Source organism: Fukomys damarensis, unplaced genomic scaffold, assembly GCF_012274545.1.
Source record: "Fukomys damarensis isolate Sample0158 unplaced genomic scaffold, DMR_v1.0_HiC HiC_scaffold_16, whole genome shotgun sequence".
Lineage (NCBI taxonomy): Eukaryota > Metazoa > Chordata > Mammalia > Rodentia > Bathyergidae > Fukomys > Fukomys damarensis.
Genome location: NW_022900928.1, coordinates 85,788,369 through 85,803,497, shown reverse-complemented (window position 1 = coordinate 85,803,497; position 15,129 = coordinate 85,788,369). Strand labels below are relative to the sequence as shown.

At 52.5% G+C, this 15,129-nt stretch overlaps 1 protein-coding gene across 8 annotated transcripts in view; it reads left to right on the top strand.

Annotated features, from left to right (window-relative positions):
* The window catches only part of Dpp6 (dipeptidyl peptidase like 6), an 851,974-nt gene extending 844,669 nt beyond the window's left edge, over nucleotides 1–7,305 (top strand). For all 8 annotated transcript variants that reach the window (XM_033764445.1, XM_033764449.1, XM_033764448.1 and 5 more), the window contains 6 exons: nucleotides 992–1,046; nucleotides 3,254–3,365; nucleotides 3,855–3,913; nucleotides 4,614–4,686; nucleotides 4,789–4,862; nucleotides 6,904–7,305. In XM_033764445.1, the coding sequence (XP_033620336.1) occupies nucleotides 992–1,046; nucleotides 3,254–3,365; nucleotides 3,855–3,913; nucleotides 4,614–4,686; nucleotides 4,789–4,862; nucleotides 6,904–7,050 (520 nt within the window). In that variant the 3' untranslated portion in view covers nucleotides 7,051–7,305. The remainder of the gene's footprint in view (nucleotides 1–991; nucleotides 1,047–3,253; nucleotides 3,366–3,854; nucleotides 3,914–4,613; nucleotides 4,687–4,788; nucleotides 4,863–6,903) is intronic.
* Nucleotides 7,306–15,129: the final 7,824 nt, after the last annotated feature.

Below are 15,129 nucleotides of genomic sequence, written 5' to 3'. Positions count from 1 at the left end.
TAAGCAGCAGCAAGTAGCCAGCCTGTCTTTTTTTTTCTTTTCCCTTTTTTCCAGCCAAGCTACAGGTCTTTTTGCTGGGGCTTCTGTCTTCAGTAAATTTATTCAGCTATACCCAGAACTATGCTAATTCCAATCAGTGGACTCATTTAGTAACACACTCCCTTAATCTCAGTATGACATGCCTATGAGCACATTAGGCTTTGGAGGACATCTAGGTACAAACCATAACAGGGATAAGGGTTCAGAGTTAGGGTTGGGTTAGGGTTGGATTGTGTTAGAATGAGAGTTAGTTTGGGTTAGGATTACAGGTTTAGGGTTAAGGTTAAGATCAGGGTCAGGGCTAGGCTTAGGGTCAGGTGTATATTTCAGAAAGCAGGTGGTTTTCACTGAGCATCTGCCAGCTGGTGGCAGGACTGCTTCAGAATCAGCCTCCAGTCACTATGGGGATAGTGTGAACCACCCTGAGGTTTACGTGGACATTGTGGGGAGGAAGATACCAGACCCTAGCAACATCTGCTTGGACACTAGGATAGTCACTCCCAAGGGCAGAGCCAAGCAAGGAAACTCCCAAACACTGTGTCTGCAGCCAACTAGGATGAGATAGAGACCTCCACCAGGACCAGGGACACCATGGAGGATGAGTTCAGCAGTTGACTAACTGCTGCTAGCTGGGGAGGAGCACCCCACAGCCCATGTGCCTGGGAATCACACGCCTCTAAGTGGGCAGCCCAAGGGGCAGGTCTGCAGTAGTGGTCCTGTGCCCTGGGGGTGCTGCGTCTGTGCAGGAGTCTCACAGAGGGGATACAGGATGTTTTGGGTCTGGTTCTGTGCATTGAATAAGCAATGAGCAGTCCTATCAGCACCCCAAAACTCCTCCATTGTAAAGAGCAGTTCTCATGCCTGAAATGATTGGGGGTGGAGCTGCAGGCCTTGAGGCACAAAGTCCCACTACAAAAGGGCCCTGACCTTCCCTGTCCTCCTTGGCCTGCAGGACAATGCTGAAAGAGCAGTATATTGACAAGACGCGGGTGGCTGTATTTGGACAGGTGAGTCTCACTGTCCTCTTCTAGAGGACTCTCTGTGCAGGAGCAAGGGACTATATCCTGCCAGGGCTCCTTCTGCTTCACTGGGAAGTCTCATTTGTGGCCAGGGGTGTGAGTCCTTCCCTTGTATATGGAATGGGGAAGAGAACGTTGTCAGAACTTCTGGTGTGAGTCCTTGCCTCCTGTGAGCCACTACAGTACAAGGTGAATTAAAGAATAAGACAGGAACTAGACTTAGAGTGAGGAAGCTGAATCTTGGGACATGAACAGTGCTGCTGATGGCAGCAAAGACAAAGGTCCCCAGGTGCAACCAGTATTTATTGAATACAATTGCGGGAAGGAATAGGGAGCCAGGTATTCTTTGAAGGCACCTAGTGAAATACTGTTGAATACCTGGCATGATGGTACCAGCAGGGCTGTTAGGGAGTAAGCACCGATTATCTTGCTTAGATAAAATAAATTGGTACTGCAACTGGGTGCAATTATCAAGCAACCCACTGGTTCAGTGAGAAGCCATAATTCAGGGGAAAGGATTTCAACTGGGGTCATTGTGACCCCAGCTGTGTGTAACTTTCACAGACCAGTTTCCGTGGCAGCCATTGGCGGGGGGCTGTACTTGCCCAGTCTGCCATCTGACATATCCAGTTGAGTCACATAGAGCTTTTGTCTGACTCCTGATATAAAATATAGTCAAATTACGGAAAGTAAGAAGTAGATGCCAGTCATAGCCTACTAGTAATGTGCAGCTCTGCTACACGGTTTTTGTTGTTATTGTTGTTGTTGTTTCTGCCTTTTGCTTTTTGGGTTTTGTTTTTTGTTGTTTTTGTTTTGTTTTGTCTGTTTGTTTGTTTTTGTCCTGGGGATTGAACCCAAGGCTTTTGAGCTGAATTACATGCCCAGCTTAATTTCACTTTTTACTTTGAGATAGGGTCTAAGTTACTAAATTACCCAGTTTAGGCTCAAACTTGTGCTCCTGCTGCAGGGTATGGTGGCCCACACCTGAAATCCTAGCGATCAGAGACAGAGGCAGGAGGATCACTGCAAGTTCAAGTCTAGCCTGAACTACAGAGTGAGACCATCTCAAAAATAAATAAATAAATAAATAAATAAATAACAAAAAAACAAAAAAGTCATGATCCTCCTGCCTCAGTCTCTCAGAGTTAAGTCATTACTTTTTGAAGAACAAGAGACTGAGACACAGTGATTCCAGCGATGGGAACTCTCCTTGGTTTAGCTCACTAATCTCTGCTTCTTGACACTGTCTCGGGGAGAAGGGAGAGGAACCAGGTGTTTGCTGGAGAGTGCTCCACAGTAGTTCTCTCAGGACTCATGTAGCTCTCAGACCTAGAAGCGGGAGATAGGCATCTGTCTCAGGAGTCTTCGTGTTTGCAGAGAAGCCAGGAGGAGTAATTCAGCCACTTCCACCCAGAATGCACATGGGGCATAGACTGATATGGCACAGGCTCACAGAGTCACACTCACACATTCATGTATACTCACACCCACACCACATCATGTGCCTGTATACTCATGCACATTCACACACACACTCATGTGCACATATTTATACATGTACACACAAACGCACCTAGTCACACACATGTTTACACATCCACATGTGCCTACACACATCACATGCAACACACTTCTGAAGATGCACACCTGCCTCAGGCTACCCAGTGCTGTTCCCTGGTTCTCTGCCCCTGCTGCTCCTGCCCCTGTCTTGGGAGACAACAGCACCAAGCATGCGCAGAAGATGGTGTAAAGTGGTCTGGGAGACCCATCTGCCAAGGTCAGGGCAGCACAAGATCGGAGGACTCACCCCCTGTGGCAGCTCCAGGCCCACTCCTGGACCTGCTGGCCTTGACCTCCCTCATGTCTGTGTGGGGCTGGCCTCACCTGCAGACAGATGGTGCTGAAGAGCATGTGTACTGAGCAATGCCCCTCTCAGCCAAGCCATCCTCTGTCCCTTGGTGCTGTGCCCAAAAGGTGGGAACCTCATGGCACATGGGATGTAGCTAGAAAAGGGGTTTCCCTTTCATCTCTACCTGCTGCCTTGTAAGGAACTTTACCGTTACAAAAATACTTAAAAACTTCACAAAACCATTACTTAATTCTCCAATCTTCCCATGCCTGAGGCTGGTTTTGGGTGAGTGCCAGACTTGACCCAGGCTCCTGTCTCCCTTCTTCCTCCTTGTGCTCCTCCCCAGGACTATGGTGGGTACCTGAGCACCTACATCCTCCCGGCCAAGGGGGAAAACCAAGGCCAGATGTTCACCTGTGGTGCAGCCCTCTCTCCCATCACGGACTTCAAGCTCTATGGTAATGGCCGGCGGGAACTGTGAGCACAGCCCACAGCAGGGCCCCTGTTCCCTTCAGCACCTCTGTCTCCATTCCAGGTGACCCCCTGTTGGGCGCCCCCTGTCCACACTGAACCCCCTGACAAGCTCCCCGTGTCTATGCTGAGTCCAAAGCCATGCCCCTCCTAACATCTACAAATCATGTTGAAATGAAGTGGGGGTTGTCTGGTTTACTTTGGATTCTGATTAGTGGATTAGTTCAGTTTTGCTTGATTCCAGTGTTGCTGTCCTGATAAAAGCCACCTCCCACCACTAACACATTTGAACATTACCAGTGTTCTATCTGATCACCCACACACCTGAGAAAAGTAGATGATGATGTGTGCTAAGAGACAACATGCAAGTGACAGAGGCCCCCGCATCCTAGTTACACCCACGAGGGTCTGGATGCTACATCCAGACACAAGGTGTCTTGAGGGCACAAGGTGACCCTCCCTCTGCTTCTGTCCAGCATCTGCATTTTCTGAGCGGTACCTCGGCCTCCACGGACTCGACAACAGGGCATATGAGGTACGTGTGGTACACTGGGTGCCATCAGTCGACCTCTTTCCCCATCCCTCTTCCACCCCTGCAGCTTGGCCCCACTCAGCAGCAGATAGTCCCACTGGGCCGAGGCATCTGCCTCCCCACCACCAAAGCTAAGACCAGTGAACCGTCCCCTTTTGAGCCACCTGTCCCCGTGGCAGGACTCGGGGAGAGGGAGAAAGCTGGGAAAGTATTGGTCGGGGTGTCTGTCCCAGACCCACGATATGCTGGCTGTCCCTCGGGGAGGGTGGGCTACAGATGCACTGGACAAGAAGCTCCTCTCACCCTCCTGGTCACACCAAGCCATCAGTGACCCAGTAAGAGGTCCGACTGGCCTTCCATCTGTGCACAAAGGACACAGACTCGGGCCGGCAGGACTGTCCTCAAAACTGAGTCTCCTGTGAGGACAGAGGCCCTGTGTCTGCTCAGGTGCCATTTCCAGGTAAAAGGCAAGCTGTCCTTGGAGGAATACTACTTCCTCCCTTCTGTTCCCAGCCCCCTTGGTGCCTGAGAGGATCCTGCATAAGGAAGGTGAAGCCAAGGCTTCTGCTCTTGTCAGGTTTCACTGTGACACGAGATCTGCTCTCATGGGACCAGTGCTTCCCAGACACTTCTCTTAGCTGCGTCCACTTTTCCACCGTGTCTCCTACAGCCACTAACCCTGTCCCCTTGCCCACCTGTGCAGATGACCAAGGTGGCCCACCGGGTGTCAGCGCTGGAGGGACAGCAGTTCTTGCTCATTCATGCCACTGCGGATGGTGAGGACCCAGCACCACTGCCGTGGGGGAAGGATGTTCCCAGAGGGTCCCATGGTGCTGACAAACACTCGCCTCTTTCTTTCACTTTTTTTTTTTTAACAGAAAAAATCCACTTCCAGCACACGGCTGAGCTCATCACACAGCTCATCAAGGGAAAGGCCAACTACAGCTTGCAGGTACTGCCTGCACTCCTGTGGTCCCAAGCCCCCTCGCTCACTGAAAAACCCGCCTCTTTCTTTTACTTTTTTTTTTTTAACAGAAAAAATCCACTTCCAGCACACGGCTGAGCTCATCACACAGCTCATCAAGGGAAAGGCCAACTACAGCTTGCAGGTACTGCCTGCACTCCTGTGGTCCCAAGCCCCCTCGCTCTGTGCAGCACCACTCAGGACTCCGGACACAGTCAGAGCGTCTGTCCTAGTCACTCTCCTGTGCCAGGGACACAATACCCAACACCCACAGCTTACAGAAGGAGAAGCTCATTTTGGCTCACTGTTGGTAGACGTTTCAGTCCTTAGTCAGTGGGTTCCGAGGCAGTGTGACATGGCAGAGGGGTGTGGTGGAGGAAAAACTGTGCACAGCATGGCCACAGGAAGCAGAGAATGAAGAGAGGAGTCTGAGGGGAGGTAAGTGCTTCCAGGCCATGCCCAAGTGACCCATTTCTTCCCACCAGACCTCATCTCCCAACAGCAAGTCAGCAGCAATGACCCATAATCTAGTCACGTCCCGAAATTCCAGCCTGTGCTTACATGAGGCATTGGGCACATACAGATAGAAATCATGACAGTGTCCCAGCACCACCCACAACTGTCACAGCCTGGCCAGGCCCCACTCACCTCCACAACTGACCTAATGCTAAAAATTTCTTCCATTTCCTCCTTGCGGATCCTTTGGTAAAACAGGTATGACCCAATGGTGTTCAGAGTCCAGAGATAAAGGAGACCTCAGCCAGTCACCTCTCCCCCTCAGGGAGGTGCCAGGCTCTGTGCACCACCTGCCTCTGTCTCCGCCATCCAAAGGACATGTATGTGTTGGCAGGTCAGGGAGAGCTTCCAGCAAGAAGTGCACTTGTCCCTGGGTTGGTGGATGGATTGGACTTGGCTATGGGTTGGTTATGGTTACGGTTATGGTTATGGTTATGGTTATGGTTATGGTTATGGTTATGGTTTCCATGGCACTGTGAATGCATTTAACACATGGATTAAAGGTGCCTCCTCCCATGTGTGCTGAAGAGGCCCCTGGGGCGTGCCCAAGGTGCTAAGCAGCAGGGCCTACAGTTCCGCCTGGGTCAGTGAAGGGGACCACCTGGAACCATGCATGAGATTACAGCCATGTCTTAGCTTTGAACCCACAGGCACTGAGTGAGTTTGTAGCCACAGCCAGCTGCAGGTAGGAGCACAGGAGACTGAAGGCAGAGGGGACAAATGTCCTGCTTTGTTCCCTTTGGTACACCTTGCTGTGCCACATATATATACCTCCTGGCCTAATCATTAATGAAATGAAGGTGGTGGAAGATGAGATTCCAACTGCAGGGTATCTGGGGTCACAGGAAGGATGAGCTCTGGGTCAGGCACAGGAACAGTATACAGGGGTCATGGGCTGGCAATAGAACGCTTCTTCCCAGCCTTGCATTGAGCTTGGACTGTGGGATGAGCCTGGGAGCCACCCTCCCCATGCCCGGCCTCTCAGTGTTCTGTGGAGATTGCACCTTAATTCTCACAGAACACTGTAGTCCAGTTCTGTTGAGAGCATTCTCCCACCTGTCACAGCTGCAGTCCGAGGCCCAGGAACGTCATTGTGGTGGGGATGCAAAGTCCTACAACAAAGACCCTGAAACAGGCCCAATTCTTCCAGCATAGATCCAGGCCATGCAGCCAGGATGCAGATTCAGACAGGCAAGTCTAGACAGGGAGTGAGGTGCTCTCTAACCTATTCCACCTACTGTCACCAAGCGCCTTGTGCCCCTGGTGAGGGTCAGGTGACGGGCAGACTGGCAGTTTTGTGACCAGAGGTGCCGGGCCCTTACTGCAGCAGGCAGAGCTTGAGCCAAAGGCACCTATCTCTATGGAGGCTGAAGGTTAGGGAATTCGTATGCAAACAAAACTCAGAGCTGAGTGGGCCTGGGCTGGTCTAGGCTCCCTATCCAACATCCACAGACAACATCTGTGTCCCTGGAGGGCGGATGACAGTGATAACTGCTCACTGCCTTCCTTACAGATATACCCAGACGAAAGCCACTACTTCCACAGCCCTGCCCTCAAGCAGCATCTGTACCGGTCCATCATCAACTTCTTCGTGGACTGCTTCAGGATCCAGGACAAGCTCCTGACAGCCACAGCAAAAGAGGATGAAGAGGAGGACTGACTGCCTGGCATCCCTAAGCACAGATGGCTCTCTCCACAACAATATGCAAAGCGGAATCTCCTGCTGCTCCCTCTTCCCTCCCAGGGTGGGTAGGGCGGAGATGCGGACCTTCCCTAGCATGTGTGTCTCAGACTTGGAAGGCAGTTTGGCGCGGGAGATGTGACCCCACGCAGCCCGGCACCCCGTTCAGCAGTATTGCCTCCTCCTGGCCCCACAGTGACGAGCACATCCCACAGCCCCCCACACCCCTAAGGGACACAGCGAAGGACAGAGGGCGGTGAGGGCACCTTGGAGCCCCGGGAAGCCAGCCCTTGAGTTGAAGCTCCAGCCAGCAGCATTAGCCCCCACCCCTCTGCGTTCCGTGGCACATTCCAGCGCATTGCACCCACATCGGACATGGGAACATGCAGAGCCCAGGATTCAGGAAGTGCGTGGTCAGAGCTTGGCCTGCCCCTATCTGTAAGTAGGACATCCGACCTTTTTGGGCTGCAGCAAGAAAACAGACCCTTTCTGTATAAAGTACTACTGTAGCTATGCTAATGGTTAGCTGTCTAGAATTAATTCATATTTTTCTATGTTTTAACCTGACGAGCATTGTCTATGCTCCTGGGTCGTTTTGTTGTGCTTCTTTCTCTCTCCCTCTCTCCTTCTCTTTTTCTCCCTCCCTCCCTCCTCCTGTTTTTGCTTTTATTTGCTTTGTACCTGCCGTTTGTTTGGATAGAGAAATAGATCCAAACTCCCTGCTCCCTCCTCCCCGTTGTCCTCAGACTTGGTGGTGGCATTTTAAACACTGAGGGAGAAACACTCAGTCTCATCCAGTAACAGGAAACATAAATAAATCCTCTTTCTCACGGAGCTGCATTAGGGTTTGTCTGTAGATCAACATTGTCTGTTCACATGTGTCCTTGATACTGTCCTTTTCCTCCTTGAGAAGTTGTCAAGTCTTGTCTGATGACATGTGGTTTAAAAATCATAAAAAGACAGTGTCAGTCCCCCCAGGTGGGCTGAGGAGCTCAGGTCTCGATCACAAGAATCTCAAGCAAAGGTTGTGATGCACCATCGAGTTCCCCTCTGCACTGGCAGGAAGGGCGACACTGGTCTCCGTCGGCCTTGTAGGATACATGCTGACCAGATGTACAGCCGCTGTTCCCTGTGTATATTTCATTTCATTGTATATAAGAAAGGAATGTGTGTCCAGCGTTTGTGATATCCCCCCTTGCATGTGGACACCGTGGTGGATCTGGACTCTAGAAACACTTGTCTGAAATATATCAATTGCCATCTTTTCCTTTTGGGCTTGGTGACAACCTGATTTGCAGCTTCCAGTCTTGCCTGGGATGTCCTTGGCACCCTGTCTTCAGAGAAGTGTCCATATCGCTTTGCGGTAGTCGGGGGTTTTGTTCCATCTGTATGAGTTTTGAGTGCCAGTTCTAGCCAGGCCCATGGGAGGAACTCTGTCCCAGGGTGACTCGGATGTGGCTGTTGTGAGGAGGGGCAGTGTGCTGGCACCAGGACCGGTCTGCTCTCTGCCTGGCTGTGCTTCTGCTGTTTCAGGCCCGGACAGGGACACCAGCTCTGGCCCAAGACCTGGTCAGAGGGACGTGGGGATGTGGCATGGTAGCATCTGTTCATTCATGGAATAAAACATTATTTTACCACTCGGATGGCTCTTTTCTTGCTCCTCCACTAGTGAGTCACCTCCAAGACTGGCACATGGAGAACCTGGTATGCGTGGACCAGCACTGGCCAGGACCAATCAGCAGTGTTCAGACCAAGGCAGGTGAAGAAGCAGAAGAGCAGTCGTGTCTGGACGTCTGTCGGGGAGACAGCAGGGCTCCAACCCTGAGTGGAAATGACTGTCCATAGGGCCCATAGCATTGTCTGTGGGAAAACATTAGAAAGATTTCACTGACTGCTGCAAACCAGTCTGCTCATTGTGCTGTGACCTCAGTGACTGGTGTAAATACCACCTGGCCTGGAGGCACAGGGATTGACTATAGCCACATCCACACCCCTGAGCAGTTGCCCTGATTCAGCCCTGTCCCATGCCCCCAGCCGGATTGCTTTCACTCAAAGCAGTGGTGAAGTTCTGAACAGCAGAGCCACAGAGGCCAGGGCACTCGCCCCCCGCCCAACCCCAGGGTCGTGGTGAGCTCCCCGGCCTCCCCCGGGAAGAGGTTGCTCCTGGTCCCTCCTCTCCACCAGGATTCTCTCCTGGTCAGGGACAGGCGTTGCAGGCTTTCACAGGAAGGGGCATTTTCTGCTTTGGAAAACACTGAGAATGGGCCATGACCCCCAGATTCCCCACTTCTTGTTGGGAAGACCCTCTGTCGTCCCGAGCTCTAGCATTGTTCTCGGGACACACGGCAGTGAGGTGGGCCTTCCACGTTCCCAGCTGTGCCTAATCTGTGGCCTGAGCCTTAAGCTTCACTGTGTGAAGCTTAGGGGACCTGGATACTCGTCCCCTACCTGCCCTTTCCAGGAGCTGCAACATAAGAAGGGCTTGGACACTGCAGCACATCAGGGGTCCCTTGCCTCCTCCTCCCCCTTGTCCTTCTGGTCCCTGGGTGGGGTCCTTGAGAGTCCTGAGCAGAGCTGGCAGGAGCTTGGCAAGAGAATGGATGGGCACTTGGGTGGTGGCCAGACAGAATGTAAGGCAGGACCCAGACCACATCCACAGTGGGTGCAGGAAGCTGGGCCACGAAGTGACCCAGGCAAAGGACCTAGCAGTATCCACAGCTGCCCTGATTGTCAGCTGCCAATCAGACCTGCCAGAAAACCCCAGGGCCACCCACCCTGTCCCTCTGCCCTAAACCACCACCAGCCTCTCTAGGGCCACTGATAACCTCTGTAGCCACCACATAGCTGACTTGGAGGCCCTGCTGCACATGGTGACAGCTCTGTCCCCTGGCTCTGCAGGGGCTGCAGGATTTGCCTTTGTCTGCCTGGCTTTGCTGGCATCTGAGCCCCCACTGCCCAGACAGCACCACAGATTGAGCAGCCCAGCCCAGGCCTATTCCTCATGGTACCAAGATCGGGGAGCTGGTTCAGTTCCCTGGGGAGGACTCTCTCCCAGGTTTGCAGGTTACTGCTGCTCTCCGTATCCTCATGTGGCAGGTGGGGGAAAGGGGTGGGACAGACAGAGAGGCAGAGAAAAACAGAGACAAAGAGACACAGAGACAGAAACAGAGAGACAGAGAGAGAAACACAGGCAGAAACACACTCTGGTATCTCTTGTTACACACAGGACCCACCTCCTGGCTTGGTCTAATGCTGATGTCCCCCCAAAGTACTGAACTTTGGTGGTGCACACAGTGTCAACAGCAGATGAGCCTTACTTATTTCTCACTGGCATTGCAGAGAGAATCTAGAGTTTCAGGGGCCATGGAGAACCCTGAGGACAAGAAAGGAGTAGGACAGCACTGTCCAGGGTCTGAGTCACCTATGGGCACCTACCTTCTGGGTTCGGAGTCTTTGTCTGAAAATCTCAGGTCCAGAGCAGCCACTCCTGCACAAAGCCAGTCACCAGCACCACGCAACAGGGACCTTATAGTCCCCATGCCCAGAAGACAGCCGCACCCCTCTGCCCTCGCCCCTTCCTCCTTGCTGGGTTCCCCAAAGATGGGGCGAGCAGGACCCAGTGGGGCTGCAGCAGAGTCACAGACTGCCATGCAGAGTCTGACATGGTGGGGAAGGGACTTTCCCAGGTCCTTTAGGGGCTCTTTGGGGGACCCAGAGCACCCTTGGCAGCCTGGGCTTCACATCCAGGGCCCTGTGGTTAGGGTTCTGTTCTGCGGCAGCAAGAGAAGACTCTTTTCACAGTCCCCACTCTGCCATGCCCTGACTCCAGGTGGGAGCACCCTGGAAGCTGAGGTGCTGGATGAAGCTGGCAGGGGCAAGGCGTAGGGCAGGCCATTGCCACCACTGGAGGTGGCATTTTCCCTGGAGACCCATGAGGCCAGGGAAATGCAGCTCCCTAGAGTATTCTCTCTGCAAAAGAGTGGATTTGCTGTTGTTTTGAGACAAGGTCTCCCTATGTAGTCCAGGTTGGCCTCAAACTCACAGAAATTCTCCTGCCTCAGCCTCTTGAATGCTGAGATTACAGATATGTGCCACCATGCACAGCTCTGAGGTTGGTATTTTTAAAAATAAATGACAACTATTGTAAATTTATTGAGAGAAAAGTGTCCCTATAATGCCTCCAAATTCTGTTTCTGAACATGCAGAGATCTCAGGCACTTTAAGGCTTATCTGTAGGTGTGTGGTTTTCTAAACAACCCTGCTCCTTAGTGTCCTCTAAAGGGGAGAACAATCCTTTGCAGAATGTTCACTTTGACTGCCTGAGGATCCCTTGCTGCAGCAGGGAGTCCATGACACTGAGCTGGACTCAGGGCATGTGGGGCTGTGCTGGGAACAGCCTCTCTAAACGAAGAGAAAAGAGAAACAAAGGAAAAATCTTGACCTGTGGGGATGACCCATTCCCCAGGTGGGAACTGACTTGGGGCATAGTCTTCTGCCACAGCACTGTGGTCAGCACCTGTCACCCAGGGCCACAGGCTGAGTGGGAGGCTCCACGCAGGGCGTCTACCAGAAACACAGGCCCCACCCTCCCAGGGGGCTGACCACTTCCCCTTCTCATGAAGGGGACTGACCACTTCCACCAGAAGACAAGCCCCTGAGGTGGGCCTGGCCCTCTGTCGGAGGGACAGGGCTTGGAGGGAGAAGGAATAGGCACAAAGGGATGAGGCAAGTGGCCAGCAGAGGGACCAGGATAGTGACCACAAGACAGTGCAAGGTCGCCTGTACCTGCCGGCTGCTGGTTGGAGCATAATTCATCAGGTCTCTAAGCGTTCGGCACCACAGCTGTTAGCACTCCAGGCTTGGGGACCTCAGCCACTGGCAAAGTCACATTTTATGCACATTAAATTACAGCACAGGAGTGGGGGAGCTCCCACCTCCTGCAGAGGTTAGAACCCCTCCCTACCTCCCTCTCTCTGCCTCATTTTCCCCTGTACTCTGTCTCTCTCCCCCTCTTCCCCTCCCTCCTCTCTCCCCTCCTTTCTTTTCCCCCAAGTGGGTGGTCCAGGGGTCTGGAGCCCAGAAGCTTCAGTGACAGAGGGGGAGGCAGGAGCAAAGGTCGGTGGACGAGGGACGGTGAGGTCTTCAGGTCCAGGGGTTCTGGTGCAAGGCGGGTCCCCTCCTAGCACATACCTGCTCGTCACTTGTCTTTCTGACCTTCCGTTGCATTATTTATGAAAATGAGCGTGGCCACTGGGCTCTCCCACAAAGGAGGCCACTGGGACAAGAGTCTTGGAGGCTGGAAGCCCAAGGTCCATGTGTTGCAGGACAATTCCCCCAACACACAATGCTAGAGGCCTGACCCAGGGCCCCTCCAGCTTCTGCAGTCCCAGATGAGGCCCCACCGTGCTAGCCCTGGCATCTCCTGTGCGACCTCGGTCCACATCTCCCGTCTGCAAAGACCAGTCACATTAGGTCAGCACCACCCAGCAGACCCCCATCGTCCCCAGTCACTGCTCCACAAGCTGTCCTGAAATCAGGCACTGCCGGGTCAGGCTCCCATGGAGCTGGGGGAAACAATCTAACCCCACAGTCATCTCCTTCCAGGGGTTAACTTGGGGTGTGGGGTGGGAGAAGAAGCTCACCCAGATGGGCAGAGGCCTCACACTTGAAACTCAGATAAATTACAGGTGACTTCGCAGGATATCCCATGTAACCCTTGGGATATACAAAGTGTAATGAAAAGTCGCTGAGTATGATTTTAAGTTTTTAAAATATTACAGTAAAAGGCGCATTGCCATGAATTCCCCTCAAATACTGCTTTGCTTTTAACATATTTATCCCATCATTTCTGCAACTTTTTTTTGAGATGGGGTCTGTCTTTGTAGCCCAGGCTGGCCTCAAACTCAGGGTGATCCTCCTGTCTCAGCCTCTAGAGTGCTGGAACTACAAGTGTGCAGCACCATGCCCAGCTCCTGGCACTTTCTGAAGCAGTTCTGGACATCTTCTTTACAAAGTGTCTTTTATGAGGCTTGATATCAAAAAATACAGTGAATGCTGCTGCTGTGTGTGCCACCTAATGGAAAGGCAGGTGAGTAAAAGCATGGTGGTGTGTCCTTGTTAATGGCTGTTCTGGCACCATGTGACTTTTGGCTCTTCTCCAAAATCAAAACAACCTCAGGACACTGAAGCAGGACAGCACAACTGAAGACATGCAGCAGTCACAATTGTCAAGAAGCAGGACCCTCGGGACAGCCTCCGAGGTCTAAAGACAGAACTGTGTGTGCACCTGGCAGCTGGGGCTGGTAGAGAGAGAATGCACATCAGGTGGACGCTCTGGGAGCTGTCCCTTTCCTGCCTGTTACCTGAGAACTGCCACCAGAGGGCAGCAAAGGCCACACTGTCACATCTGTATGCTGAACTCAGGGCAGCCAGGAGGACTGAGCCAGAAGCAAGGGTCTTGGGCACTGCCTCCAGGAGCCTACATGGGACGCCCTAAGACAGCATGATGAGCACCACGGTGGGGCCCTAGAAGTCACTTGCACACCAATGCAAGGCGGGCGGGGACCAGGAGCTAGCACTCAGGAACAAGAGGGATGGGCAGAGGGGTCTGGGCCAGAGGCTTGTGGGTAGGCTGCGGGCACAGGAGGCACCGAGTGCAGCACCTCAAGGCCCCCAATGCTCCCCCTCTTCCATCTCCAAAGCATCCTGGGCACAGAAACCTCAGGTTGCCATGATATTTCCAGACAATATCAGTGCGGAGACCTCCACAACCCCCTCTGCACAGCCAGCAATGTGACATCAGCGTCTCACATGAAAGGAACAGCCATGGCCCCACCTAGCTGCCATCACCCTCCAGCAGCAGCTAGAACCTGGAGAAACTGAGTCCCACCAGGGCCTGGGACCTACAGGGTACAAGATGCAAATGGGCCTGGCGGGCTGAGATCACAGGGGTGCCAAGGGCTGGCCAGGGTGATCCAGAGCTGGTGGAGCCCAGGGTCCTCTCAGACTTGGGTGTGACTTGGAGCTCAGGGTGTCAGAGCCTAGACTGAGCCACTCCCCAGGCTCCTGGCATGCAGGGACAGGAACTGAGGATCAGGCTGTGTGCTGGTTTCTTACCTCTTACATAAACTATGCCAAGCAAGAAAATGAGCAAGGGTAATGAAGGAAAATGCTCACAATCATGTTAAAAGCAAATGCTAGTGATTTGGAAGGCTGAGGCAGGAGGATCACAAGTAACAGCCCAGCCAAGACAACTTAATGACTTAGCAAGACTCAAAATAAAGCAAAACGGGCTGGGAATATAGCTCAGTGCAAAAGTGCTGGGTTCAGTCCTCACTACACACACACACACACACACACACACACACACACACACACACACACACAAATTTGCCATTCAAACCCAAGGCTTCGTCTTCAGAGCCTGTTCTTAAAATTGCGCTTCCATTTTATTGCTAGATACAAGGTGCAGAGAGAACACCCAGCACCAAGGCAGACCAGCTCTGGGGTCCCAGTGGTCCCTGGGGTCTCTCCAAGAGAAGCAATGTGCCCTCTCAGGTTCCTCATCACGAGAGCCTCTGGCAGCCCAAGGGACCAAGTCTCAGGATCAGCACCAGCGTCTCTTCAGTGGCACTGTGGGGTGTCACTGCAAGGAGGTCCCCAGGCAACAAGCAACTCTGTCGCTCATTTTAATAGCCTGCCAAAAGGAGCAATTGCAACTCTGTGAGGTACTGGGGGTTTGGTGGTGAACTGTGATCTCAAGGCCAGCTCTTAAACCCAGATACCTCTATACCCAAACTCAGGTAACAATTTTGGGTCATTATATACAGGCAGACCTCCTAAAGTTCTGATTTTTCCTGAGGGAAGTGTGTGCTTGCATGTGTGAACTGTCAGCACCGACCTCATCATTTTGGCAGTAGTGTACCTTGGTTCATGCACTTGATTCTCCCCACGATTTTGGTCACAAACCAAACTGGATGGGAACCCAATCAAATTTTCCCATAAGGTCAACAGTAAACCTAACCATTGGATTTGATTTGGTTCTTCCCACAACAGAAT